Source organism: Corvus brachyrhynchos, unplaced genomic scaffold (assembly GCF_000691975.1).
Source record: "Corvus brachyrhynchos isolate BGI_N302 unplaced genomic scaffold, ASM69197v1 scaffold283, whole genome shotgun sequence".
Taxonomy (NCBI): Eukaryota; Metazoa; Chordata; class Aves; order Passeriformes; family Corvidae; genus Corvus; species Corvus brachyrhynchos.
In genome coordinates, this window is record NW_008237409.1 from 1,825,146 (window position 1) to 1,837,843 (window position 12,698).

Below are 12,698 nucleotides of genomic sequence, written 5' to 3' on the forward strand. Positions count from 1 at the left end.
GGGACACGCCCCGGACACGCCCCTGGCCCCCCGGACACGCCCAATGTGGGACACGCCCGTCGGGGACACGCCCTCCGTGCGCTGACGGGAGCGGGGTTGGGGTTTTCCCTCGCCAGGGAACGGAGCGCAAAGGGCAGCTCGTGGTGCGCCAGAGCCTGAGACGCGCTGGGATGGATGCGTGGAGCGGTGAGGCAGCAGCCAGACAAGGATTGGAGAGGGATGGAATGGGGGTGGAGAGAGTAGAGGACAGAGCAGCGTGGTGAAGGGGCTTTTATCCCCCCGCCTCAGGGCCAAGGATGCTCAAATAATTCCCAGAAACGCGTGAGGAAACGGATTAATTGAAACGGAAGAGGCAGAAGCGCAGGTGTTTAAGTGATGGAAGGCTGGGATTTAACAATCCCCCCAAAACAGCCCAAGGTGCACCCTCCAAATCCAACCCCCTCTCCCAAAGTGTGCCGTCCTTGGGCACGGCCCTCACGCCAGGATTTCCAGAGCAGAGCCCCTGCCAGCTCCGTGGCAATCCCTTTCCCCAGCTCCTGGCAGCAGAACAGGCGCCTGATGCGGAGCCAGTGCCAGGTTGGCACCGTGCCCCCGACACAGCTGGGCCACCACGGTCCCCACTGGGCTGGCAGCGACTCCACCCTCTCCAAAGCACATCCCTGGAGGTGCACAGAGCCCGGTTTTCAAGGATCTGTCCTTTCCCAGGCCAGCTTTCCTCACCTCACCCCCACCTGAACCGCAGGAACTGAGCACTCCAAGCACAAACACAGACGCCCACCTTTACTATGCGTATTAATAAATATTCTTTATTTAAATTTTTGCACATTGCGCTTTAACATATTACATCCAAAACATTTTGCAAATGGATGTCTACTTTGTAAAATCTTATATTCAGCTCCTTGTCATTCTGTACAGAATTATAGGTACAACATTACTTTGCCACTAGTTTGCTTTTTTGTAAGTCTCACAGGAAGAGAAACATTGAATGAAAAGAGATGGCTTAAATTAGAAGAGAGGCTTGCACAGCTACTCAACTAAAGATACAAGCCTGGAGAAAGAACAAAATTAAGGAAATCACCTCCACCAGCCTCCCACCAAAAAAAAAAACCAAGAAAAAAAAAGAATCACATTAATTTAAGATAAAATTTTGCCGTAAGTCACTAAATTAAGTTTGGAAGGAGAAGGCGCAGTAGTCATCTCGAGTTTCAGTGACAGATAGAGTTGGATTGAGTTCAGTTGGCTCCAGCTGTTGCCAGCCAGCTGTTGCAGACGGGCCCCTTGTGATCGTTGAGGCGACAGTACTTGTTGAACTTCTCCTTCAGGTGCTGCCGGTACTGCTCCCGGTTGCTGTAGAAAGACTTGTTGTTTGCCATGAAGGACTGGATTTCATCCTGGGAGATGAACAGTTCCTCGTCAGAAGTGCATTCTGACTCATCCTGCAACGAGAACAGGGATTTCAGAGCTCCAGCACTGCCCTCCTGTGCAGCACATCCATCCCCAGCCTGCCCTGTCACACCAGCCCAAGTGCTGATCCGGACACCCGGCTCACACGCAGGGCTCTGCTGGGCTTGGGGTGAGAAGCAGCCACTTCAGTCATGAAATGGATGCAAATCAGCTTCAGTCTTAGCACATTCCCATGGGAAGAGGATGGATTTTATTAGAGGGTTTTGGGGAAAAGGTGGGGAAAGAAAAAGGAGAAAAAAAAGGAGGGGGGCGAGAGGGAAAAATGAGGGGAGGAAAGATGAAAAAAGGAAGGAAAGAAAAGGAAAAAGTGGGGAAAGAAAGAGGGAAGGATCTAAATAAGTGGAAGGAGAAGGAAAAGAGAGAGAAGAAAGCTGCCCAAGGAGCCTGCAGTGGGAAGTAACATTTGAGGCCTGAAGGCAGCAATAATGCCCACTCCATGTTAGGAAATAATGCAACCTTGACAATGAGCACTTACAACACAAGTTCTGTCACTGCATTCCAGTGACAATTTCTCCTCCTCTGCAAAGCATTCTTCAATTATAAACTTCCCAGGGAATGTGCACAAGCAAATGAACACTGGGACTCAATTCCTCACTGGGAGTTGAGTTCTCAGCCCCACAGATTAAAGCAGGATGCTACAACCTAAAATTCAAAAGCAGTGGTTACTTACAAGGAGCTCCACTAAGCTTTTGGCACCTTTTCCAGTATCAGGGACAAGTGACATTTCTGTAGGTTCTGCAAACTGTGACACATTTTTCATATGCTCAAACCAAGGCAACTGCTGGCCGCTTTTGTCTGCGCTACAGCAGCTCTCAGCGTGTGTGTCTTTGGTCTTGTCGCGGTGAAACTCTGTGTGCGTGAGATTTCCTGAGGTCTCTCTGCTACCTGCATCTGCCAGACAGCTTCCAAGTTTCTGAATCTGAAATGGAAAAGAGCCTGGAATGAACTGCCAGCGGTGCTTAACATGGAATATTCAAGTTTTAGCTGGAAGCAGAGGGAAAAGAAGGGAGTTCAAAGGAGAGCAAGGGTAGATACTTGTTTTTAAACGTGTGCATGGGGAGCTGGGGGTGGCACAGTCACTGAGGGTGAGTAAAAGTGCACATGCTTAGGAACATAGAAGACACTCCACCACAACCTACTCCAGGAAGGACTTCAATTCCAAACCTTGGATGACAAAGGGACAAGAGACCCCTGTTACCCCATTTTCAGCATTAGTCTAAATCGAAATTTAAAATCCTTCTGTAACTACTTTCAAATGTAAGCATTTAGAGAAGCAGCTGGCAGAGCCATGTTCCTTACGTGGTCATTCTCACACTTCAAAGCTTTACTTTTCTTTTTCTTCTTTTTGTTTTTGCCTTTTGTGTTACTCTCCTCTGCATTAGCCCAGCACTCCACGCAGCTATCTCCATCCTCCTCCTTGTCGTCGCAGCGATGGACACAGGCATCGTCCCCTGCAAAACACAGCCAAGTTTCTTCTGAGATGCTGCAGCTTTGGGGATATTAAAGCACTATTATCTTCTTCCCAAACCTACCATTTTCATCATGGTTGCAGATGCCCTCAGTGCAGGCCACGTCCGAGCCCTCCCGGGACCCCGTTTCGCTGCCCTCCATGCTTGAGGAATAGCCACAGTCGCTGCCAGTACAGTGTGGAGATAAACCTGAGACAGAGGCCAAAATTACTGCCATCTGTAGGAACTGCTGCACATTCTTTAGTTATGCCTCTAACAAGAAAGAATTCAGAGAACCCCAGACCAGTTTGGATTGGAAAGGTCCTTAAAAATCACCTCATTCCACCCCCCTGCCACAGGCAGGGAGTCCTTTTTAAAAATAGGTGACCACTGTTCACCCCATATATGGCAAATGCTTTTTAAAAATGAAAAGTAACGACATTTAACATACCTTTCTTGATTTTAGGTGAGCCTAATAAGGTACCACTACTAGGACAAGTGCAAGAAGTGCTTTCATTAGTAACAATTACTTCTACGCAGTTGTTGGCTTCTTCGGTGCTACCACAGGCTTTGCAGCTGCTTTCCGTGAAGTTTGAGTTCTCCTTCAAACAGAAACAAAAAGCACTTGCAGGCACTGAAAGCAGCTCAGCCAGCACTTTTGTAAAGGATACTCTTTCCATGAGAAAAACCAGCTGACACTGACTGATAACGGCATTGCTTAGAATTCTTCACAAGTACAACACAGCTAAACAAAACCCCCATCAATTTACCTTGACCTACAGTCACAGCCCATTAAGGTCAGCCAAGAGATCCTGAATAATAATTGCACTTAAAGATTCCCCTTCTCCAAGAATTCCATGGTAATTGCCTACAAGCAGCATTTGAATCCCCAGGCTCTAAGTGATCTTTAAGAAATGATAGCTGAAAAACAGTCTGGCATAACCTGAACCTCAGACTTAGGATTAAAAAAACCCCACCCCACCAAACCTCCAAAAGCTGAGGAGTTCCAGGTAAACACTTTACAAAGACTCTGCTCATCTGAAAAAGTATTAAATTCCACCAGCGACCAAAATCCAGTAAAACCCCTCAGGAATTCTACCATGGAACAGTGACCTGATGGATGAAGCCCCAAAAAGCCCCAGCTATCCACATTTACCTTTGCCTGATTGATTTCCTTCTCTTCTGCTGCCTGCAGAGGAGCAGGAATCTCACACACACATTTATTTTTCCGTCTGTTCTTCCTCTTTTGGCGTTTCTTCTCTTGTTTAAGCTCTCTCACTCTTTCTTCTTCTGAAAACTCTTCACAGAGCTGTTCCAATCGACTGATGCCCTGCACTTTTTCCACAGCCATCTGTTTACAAGAGGTTAGATCTATTTATAGAAGTTATCACAATTCAAGCTTTTACATTTATAACAAAAGAAGGAGAACAGCCAGTAATGAAGTCCCAGTAAAACAACTACTGAGCACAGGAGAGAAATGCCCACCCAGATGCAGTCACTTGGTTTAGCTTGCTGGAAACTCAAGTGTGGGGGAGCTCTGTGTTGCACCTATGGCCCACAATCACAATTTTCAGTGAAGAGTTGCAGATTTTAATCCGTTGTTGGATCCATGATACTCTGATCCTGCGGGAGTAAAAAAACTCCAAGAGCTAACCAGCTCAAGGTTCCGCTATGATCTTTCCCAAACTGATTTTCCTCCTCCTTCTCTGGTGTTTTAGAGGTTTTTAGAGAGAGCAGTTATTATGAATGGAAGATAAACACAACAAAAAAGATCCATGTCGTATAAACTGTTAATTAATATTAAGTATTGGTATATGTTAAAGGAGCCACATGGAGTTCTGTCTGAAGCTCAGGATCCCACAGGATCAGAGTGCATTTGGAACAAGCTGAATGCAAGTTAGCAACCACTTCTGTAATTCAAAAGCACATCCTCCAATTTTACTCACAAACGCAGTAAAAAGCTTTTGTAGCCTAAGCTACTTGAAACGCAATCAGGTAGAAAGCCAGAAATAACTGAGAGTTAATAACACAGAAAAGTTCAGTGTTCTGTAATGAACGTAAAGCAAGCCTCAATCTCTTCTATTCCAGGTTATCCCACATGGGAACATGCTCCAGCTGTGCTGTGCACGGATGTCACACAACTGAATGCTCTCGACACTCTTTACAGCGACAGTGGGCCCAGTTACTGCAGCAATTCAAACACAAGTTGGACAAAACTCGATGTTTTTACCTCAAAGCTCTTGCGTAAAGCATCAACGCCCAGGTAAAAGAGCATCTGCCACGTCTGCTCCTCAGCCCGCAGCTTCTGCCAGATCCGGTGCAACCTCTCGTAGAGGTGGATGCCCAGGCAGGTGAGAACCTCCTCCTGGGCTATGTCTATTGTCTTGGCGTGCCTCTCTCTGCGTCTGGGGGAAAGGGGAACCAAAGCAGAGCATTGTTAGAGCAGCTGGAAGCCAACCAAGGGATCAAAGCAGGGCTGAAGTGTTCTCTGTAGGTACAACTGCAGCTGTGTTTGCAGGAGCAGCCTGGCAGGGCTCTGCTGTGCTGCATGCAGATGCAAAATAGAAAGGACCAGGTCAAAGCCACCACTGTGAAGCAGCACTGTGCCTTGCCACCACTGACTTCAGGTGTCACACCCTGCTCTTCCTAGGAAGGATCAAGAGTTTAAATGCCAGAGATGCGTTCTTTAGTGTCCTAAAATTTGCTAGAGTTCACAGCAATTATTTCACCATCAGTTAGCTCAAGCTGAATAAACACACAGGGAATTTTATACATTACTTACCGTGCAAAGTAAAAACATAATCTGTTCATTATCAATCTGTTATCTATCAATCTGGTCAATCTATTAAGGGAAAACCATTATGAAAGGATTTACCCTCCTCATTAAACAGTTATGACTGAGCTTTAAAGGTATTGAGGTTGGAACTAGATGATCTTTAACGTCCCTTCCAACTCGTTCTGATTCTCCAGTACTGAGCTCAGAATTGTACTTTTCACTGGAAGGTTTAAAGATGCTTAAAAAAGGTTCAGAAATACGCAAATGGCAACAAAACTCATCTGAACACTTGGCATTTGGCAAAACTCAACCAAGGTTCTCTTTCTATTTCGCATATTTGAACACCTCAGTGGACAAGCAGGCAGCTCTAGGGAGAGAACAACGAACTGCAAGACACTTGGCAACTTTTTTCTTCCAAAGCACAGGTGACACCTTCAAAGCGCTCTCTCCGAGCCTACATCACTACAAATATTCACAGTCACGAGTTCATCACACAGCAGAGAGGCAAAAAGCCACTTTGGGCAAAGACATTGAAGAGTCAAATAAAGAAGCAAAGCGCTAGATAGCCCACTCTAGCCAATTACATACTCATACCCTCCTGCGAACTCGGGCTCGGCCCGGCCCAAGAGGTGCGCGATGAAGTCGGTCTCGCAGCACACGTGGATGTGGCGCTCGTGGGGGCAGCAGCGCAGCCCCTCGTACAGGGCAGCACAGTAGCCCTTCTCCTTGCTGCAGTCCAGCTCCCCGATCAGGATGTTGTAAGCACGCAGCACTTTGTTCTTGCAGTCGGTGCAAAACCTGCGGGACGGCACAGAGTCAGGCTCCGAGCGCGCTGGGTAAGGGGGGACGCGTCGGGACTGGGGCACGGGAGGGTTGTGGTGCTTCAAAAAGTGTAATTATTGTAATAATATTTTGGCTATTGTCCACCTAAATCGACTGTGAATTATCCCACCTATTCTACATTACTACCCTGGAGATCAACTTCCATCCTCCGAAGTGAATCGCTGATTCGAAGAAATTCCTACACGGAATTCAACTCAAAGATCAGAAACCTAACAGTGAACAAACAGTGCAAACCAGGGCAAAATCCCTCTCAAGCAACACATGCCACATCAGCTTATAGCAATTCTTTAAAGTGTACTCATGTGAGTGATAAGAAATAAGGAAAAGTTTCCTCTGGTGCCTGCAGTACAAGAGCAATCTTTGTTTCCATTACAAACATATTCTGAATTATTAGATTGCTGTGCTGATGGCCAAATGAGGGTTATTTATAACACAACATACTCATTTTAAACATGTGACAGCTCATGTGTGACAAGAGTATACTTATAATTAAAATACAAGCAAATTAAGCTCATTCTATGTCATAAGAGGAGTAACCTTCAAGAGGCTACAAGATCTCTTGCTGGATGACTCTAAAAATGCAAGTCAGACAAGCTGCTCACATTTCAGCTCAGAAAGCTGGCTCTCCATGCCAGCTCTGGATGGTGTTTTTCCCCTTCCTAGTGTCTCCAGCCACTTGACAGCACTAAGTCAAACATATTTTGCTGTTAGAGCTACGCTACCTGGCTGCTTTCTGTGGTGGAAGGAGAGAAAACAGCAGTATTGTTGCAGGTTAGCACCAGGAAGGCAGCCAAGCCAGTGTTTAATGTCACAGGAGATTAAAGTTATTTTGTTTCCAAAGTGTTATTTCCACAGCACCACCGCCCCCGCACCCATCTGTGCCCCCACAGTTCATATCAGAACCTTGAGACTGCTGGAAATTAAAACTTTTCCATCAGCACGGCAGCTCCTGTGCACATGCAACTAATAATTCAGTGGCTTATTTCCGCCCTGCAAGAGACATTTAACAGCACAAGGCATAAAAGAGTGGTCTAAAACAGTGCTTTAAAGGCAACACCAAGCCTAAAATCTGCTTGCACTAGCGCAGTTCACAGGATTTTGAAATGGCACACGCTCCCTGAAAGCCTAAAAACAGGCACAGCCCAAGAGCAGTGAAAGAGTGAATGAGTATACACAGTTTTGATACATTAAACTGTAAATCGTAATTTAATCCTAGCCAAAGAAATTAAGATGAGCAGCTATGAGTTCAGAGGTTTCCACAGTTTCCCTCTCATTAAATACAAAGAATATTTCACCACCTTTGTCTCATCAACCATCCCAGTGCAGCCCGGCAAGGTCCCCCATCACCACCAAGCCGAGATCTTCAGTTTCACAAGAAAAAAAATCCTCTACATTTTGAACACTTGGATAAAACCACGTATTTCTCAAAAGAAAGGTGTGGTTTGTTCTTTTCCCATACCTGTGTTTCCGTAGGTAGGTTTCTAATGTTTCTAGGAGACAGCTAGAGTCGATCAGAACTACTTCATCCCTGCATTCCTGGGACATGAGCTCCCACACATCCATCCAGCAACCCCTGCAAGGAACAGAGAAACAAAACTGTTTGTGATACTGGTGGGGGTCAGGACAGAAGCCCAGAAGAGCCTCATCCTTTACCTGACTGCTCCCTGGGAGGGTCCATAGCAGAAAATGATGCTACACTTGCTCTCTTTCCTCTTCCTGTCTTCTCTGTTTTTCTTAACTGCTCTTAACTTCTTTGAACTGAGTCTGCTACTGCTCCCTTCACTGTCACACAGTATTACCAAACATTTTTCAGACCTATAACGTATATATTATCAGCTAGTTATTTTTCCTAAACAAATCCTATGGAAAATGCTGCTCTGTTCTTCAATCTATTTTGAACTCTTTCTAGCTTAAGCCTTAACATCTATGAAAGTTTGGGTCAGACCTGAGATGCAAATTCTGCTGTCCATGCTTATAACTAACCCAGGACTCATCACGACTTTTTAGTGTTACAGCTGAAAACCAGTAGTGATTTTTAGAATATTACTTGAAGTACAAACACATACAAGTTTTAACACTTGTCAGCTGAAGACAATTTATTAAAATAACAAAAGAAAAAAGCAAAACAAAACCAAACAACTTTTACCATAAAAAACCATAAAACACCCTACATCAAATTTCAGAAATTTGTTACAAGAATACCAAAATAACTTTACAACACACGTTGGGATGTGAAAAAAGTGCATTAGAGAGCAAAAAATGGACTTTAAATAACAAGCCACAGTTACCTACAGGCTTGTCTGCACTTGACACTTTATCAGAATGGTCATGTCTGTGTCATGGATACAACAGAGCAGGATAATAGGAAGCAGCCGCCCCATTTCCTAATTAGAGGAGTTATCTGTGCCATCAACCAGTTTGCCAGGTCATAGGGCTTGCATTTTGGAGAGTTTCAAATGCTCCTGGAACCCCAAATGGAGCTGAGTAGCCAAAAGCCAGGCACAGACTGAGGACAGCAAGCAACCCTCGAGTGGCATTAGCTGCTTACATAACTCCTCTAATTAAACACACAGCTCCAACTCAAAGCCTTTTTTGTGTGCAGGAAAGGCCCAGCAGATGCAACTCATCTGAAGGAGTTCTTGTAAAGAAGTGCAGCAGGAGCTCTAGGCTGGTAAATGAAGTTTGTTCTGTGACAACTGGGCCTCCACAGCCCAGCCAGAGCCTGTGTCCACTGCAGGCAGATTTATTTGGATTTGTATCGATACTGATACACTTCAGTCACTTCTGTACAGAACAGAGGGGTTTCAGCTGAGGAAGGGGGTGCAAGTCCTGTTTCTTGAGCAAACTGCACTGCTCACCCACAGGCCATGTTATCTGATAACCCCAAAGCTTTACCTGCAGAGTGTAAAATACTCCTCTTCCACATATTCCCTATTCACCTGCCAGCATCCAAAATACTAAGGGGATTTATTCCAGCATGAATTGAGGAAATAAAAGCAGCATTTTCCTCTCTACTCATTCAGCTTCAGAATTGTTCTACCTTGCCAAAGTGCTAACTGCAGGTTCCACAGCATATGTTCTCACACAGAAAAGCTTAAGCTTACTAAATATAAAAAAAACCCCAAAACCCACTTTCATAATGCTATGAATTTGCTTTATTTAAAAAAATATGTATATACACCCCATACTCTCAGGATCTTGTGTAACATAAGCTATAAACTAATTTTATGAAAAGCCTGTAACCAAAATATAATAGAAGATAATGATTAGTCCCCACTATCCTCAAGCAGCACAAGTGAAAATCAAGTGTCAAATTCCACATGCCTGGTATCCCAGGGGATTTAACTAAACCCAGAGAGACTCCAATCTGCATAGAAAAATACATGTCCTGTAACTGGAAACCATGAGCAAGCTTTCACAGGTTGGAGGCTTAACCAGGAGCAGAACACAGCTGAGTAAAAAAGGTCCAGACGACTCCAATTGAGCCCAAGAGATTAATTTATTGGTCATTATATAAAAAAAATATATAAAAGGAGCCACCCCACAAACAAGAATCCTCCCCAAAATCCACAACAGATTTACAGGGAGTGTTTTTCTGCTTAACCAGCTGGAATACATCATTTCAACTTCAAGACAGAGGCATATATGCATATTGTTCAGTGGTGTATTCAAAACATGCTGTCACATTCCTGAGAAAATACATTTTATGGAGTTCCAGTTTTAACCCTGCATCCAACCACAATAAAGCCTTGGTTAACAGTTGTGCAAGGCACTTTTAATAATCCCAAGCAAAATGAGGAATATTTATTTAGCACGTACCCTTTGACCTCAGTGTGAGAAAATCTGCTGAGCAACCATTTTGGTCTAGAGCACAAAAACCAGTTTGTCTTTCTAGAGCATTGTTTATATCACAGTGCAGAAGCCATCCATGCCCTGAGCTTGCCCAAAACTCCTGGTGCTTCTCTTCCTCTCTCCCACAACTATTTAGGTCTGCCATAATCCAACTACTACTCTGGCAAACAGATCAGAGCATAAAAATTGATCTCAATGCTTAAAAATACATTACTTCCAATACTTTGCTTCCTTAAAATATCTGAATTGTTTATGTTACACACAGACTTACCCCAAAGGTTTTGGTTTGTGTGTGTCCAGGGAGTGTAGTTGACACCTCTTGTTCTTCTTACTTTTGGGAATTGCATCAATCATGTCGTTCAGTTTGGACCTATGGGGAAAAAAAATGTGAGGAACTTTGTATTCTCAAAACCTCTGGATAAGGTTACACTACCTCACTCTCCCCATCTCAATCTCCTCAACTTTGCACTAACCTTCCCTGCTTTTCCTGCTAACTGGAGCAAGAAGAATGAGCTGAAGCCAACTAGAAAGCCAAGGCACACTGTGCTGAGCACTCACTGTTTGCTCTGCTGACAGCTGAGGAACTAATGGCACTGGGGTATTTATTGTGCTCACCAAGCCCAGAAGGTTTCACTTTCTCAGTTGTTACCTTTCTACCCAAGAGCAGAAAGAATTAATACTTTTATTTTTTACATGCCAAGTAGCGAGGCAAACACTCTTCTTCCAGAGACCATGAAAACCCCCCAGTGCCTGTGTCAGATGAATGACTGAACATTAAATACTGGCATCTTTCAGCTGCAATCATGGCACTGCAACTGGTGGTATCAAAGATTACGTTTGCTTTTTTCCCAGTTTAGGCAACAAGTAGCTGGAATTCATTGTGAAACACGGATGTTGAAGAGGAGAATGTACTGTGACAACTCAGCATCCCCGAGAAGGCACAGAGAGCGGGGATGGTGCGAGCAGCTCGCAGCCACTGACCCGTGCACGTAGAAGAGTGTGTAAAGCTTCTTGGCATCAGTCATGCAGCTGCGGGTGACCGAGAGCACCCCCTTGGGCCCCACGGTGAGGGGCTCCAGGGCGGGGTTCCCCGACTCCACCAGCTGGGAGAAGAGGCGCTCCACGCTGCGCCGGCAGCCCACGCACGGCACCAGCTGCGACAGCGCGCTCAGCACCTCCCGCGACGTCACCATCATGGCAATGTTCAGGTCCTGCTGCTTCAGCATGCTGTGTCTCTGCAAAAAACCCAACAAATTACTTCATTAAACATTTATCCTCTGGGTTTTTTTCTCCTCTTGTTGCCTCCTTTTACCAGTCATCTCAGCAAATGCTGCTTCGGAATAAACGTCCTGACCGGGAAACCCTTTTTCTCCACCTCGGCACAGATGTTGTAGGAAAAGGTCTCACACACAGACTGCAAGTTTTCATCTTCTACTCACACTCATTCTATCTTTGGCACATGGAAAGGAAATTCATGAACGCTCGTTGGCATTTATGGAAATCTCATTTACAACCAAGTAGTTCTGCTCAGACCATGACAATTTAGCAGTATTTTTCCTGGAAGGCTAAATGCCCTTTCCCATTACAATCCTACTAGCTGGAATTAAAGAAAGCACACATTACTACACAGGGTGAAGCCTTTGACTTCAGTAGTGAACATCCAAAGTCTGCTATTAATAGAACACTAATGAGAACACCTTCTAATATTGCTTACATCGATAAACAGCTGTAGATCTGTCTCCTGGCCCCTGTGTCAAACACATCCAGGCACACATCCTCACAAAAAGCACATACCCTTCTAGTCTTTCTCACTGCTGAATTACTGCCTTGGCTTTCAGCAGCACTGGAGTGCCACCAGCAGAGCTGGGCAGAGGAGAGAGTCCCTTCCTCACAGCCCAACACACAAACCCACACTTGGGATATCAGCACCACTGAGAGTGAGGGTCACTCTTCCCCGGTCGCACAAAGCACAGCTTGAGCTGTATCTGCACAAGGAATGTCATGCCACCACAGTATTTTCTGTATTATTGTCACACCACACCACTCAAACACTCCTAACGCACAAAAGACTTGTCACAACTTCTGGGGAAAGGAAAAAAAGACCACACAATACAGCAGAACTCAGCAATACATCAACTGAAAAAATAAAGTGTTTTCAGCTCCTTCTATGCAATGTGGAAAGCAGAGGTACCATCAGGTAACATTTAAGGTTTGTGCTCTTAGAGGAAGGCCCATTAAATCATCTGCCAAGCAGTATCACTCTGCAATAACCCTCTTTCCTGTAATTAATTGCAGAATTCACAGCAAAGCAGGAA

The 12,698-nt window shown here is 44.9% G+C and overlaps 1 protein-coding gene across 3 annotated transcripts in view; it reads right to left on the reverse strand.

Moving 5' to 3' along the window:
- Window positions 1-779: 779 nt before the first annotated feature.
- GGNBP2 (gametogenetin binding protein 2) overlaps window positions 780-12,698 on the reverse strand; it is a 16,396-nt gene continuing 4,477 nt past the window's right edge. The window contains exons 3-14 of one of the 3 annotated variants that reach the window (XM_017730936.1): window positions 11,365-11,618; window positions 10,655-10,753; window positions 8,185-8,346; window positions 7,991-8,104; window positions 6,277-6,486; window positions 5,143-5,317; window positions 4,069-4,263; window positions 3,364-3,514; window positions 2,997-3,122; window positions 2,764-2,915; window positions 2,135-2,383; window positions 780-1,436 (exon numbers count right to left, since the gene is read on the reverse strand). In XM_017730936.1, the coding sequence (XP_017586425.1) occupies window positions 1,233-1,436; window positions 2,135-2,383; window positions 2,764-2,915; window positions 2,997-3,122; window positions 3,364-3,514; window positions 4,069-4,263; window positions 5,143-5,317; window positions 6,277-6,486; window positions 7,991-8,104; window positions 8,185-8,346; window positions 10,655-10,753; window positions 11,365-11,618 (2,091 nt within the window). In that variant the 3' untranslated portion in view covers window positions 780-1,232. The remainder of the gene's footprint in view (window positions 1,437-2,134; window positions 2,384-2,763; window positions 2,916-2,996; window positions 3,123-3,363; window positions 3,515-4,068; window positions 4,264-5,142; window positions 5,318-6,276; window positions 6,487-7,990; window positions 8,105-8,184; window positions 8,347-10,654; window positions 10,754-11,364; window positions 11,619-12,698) is intronic. The other 2 variants (XM_017730939.1, XM_017730937.1) reach the window with 2 other exon arrangements.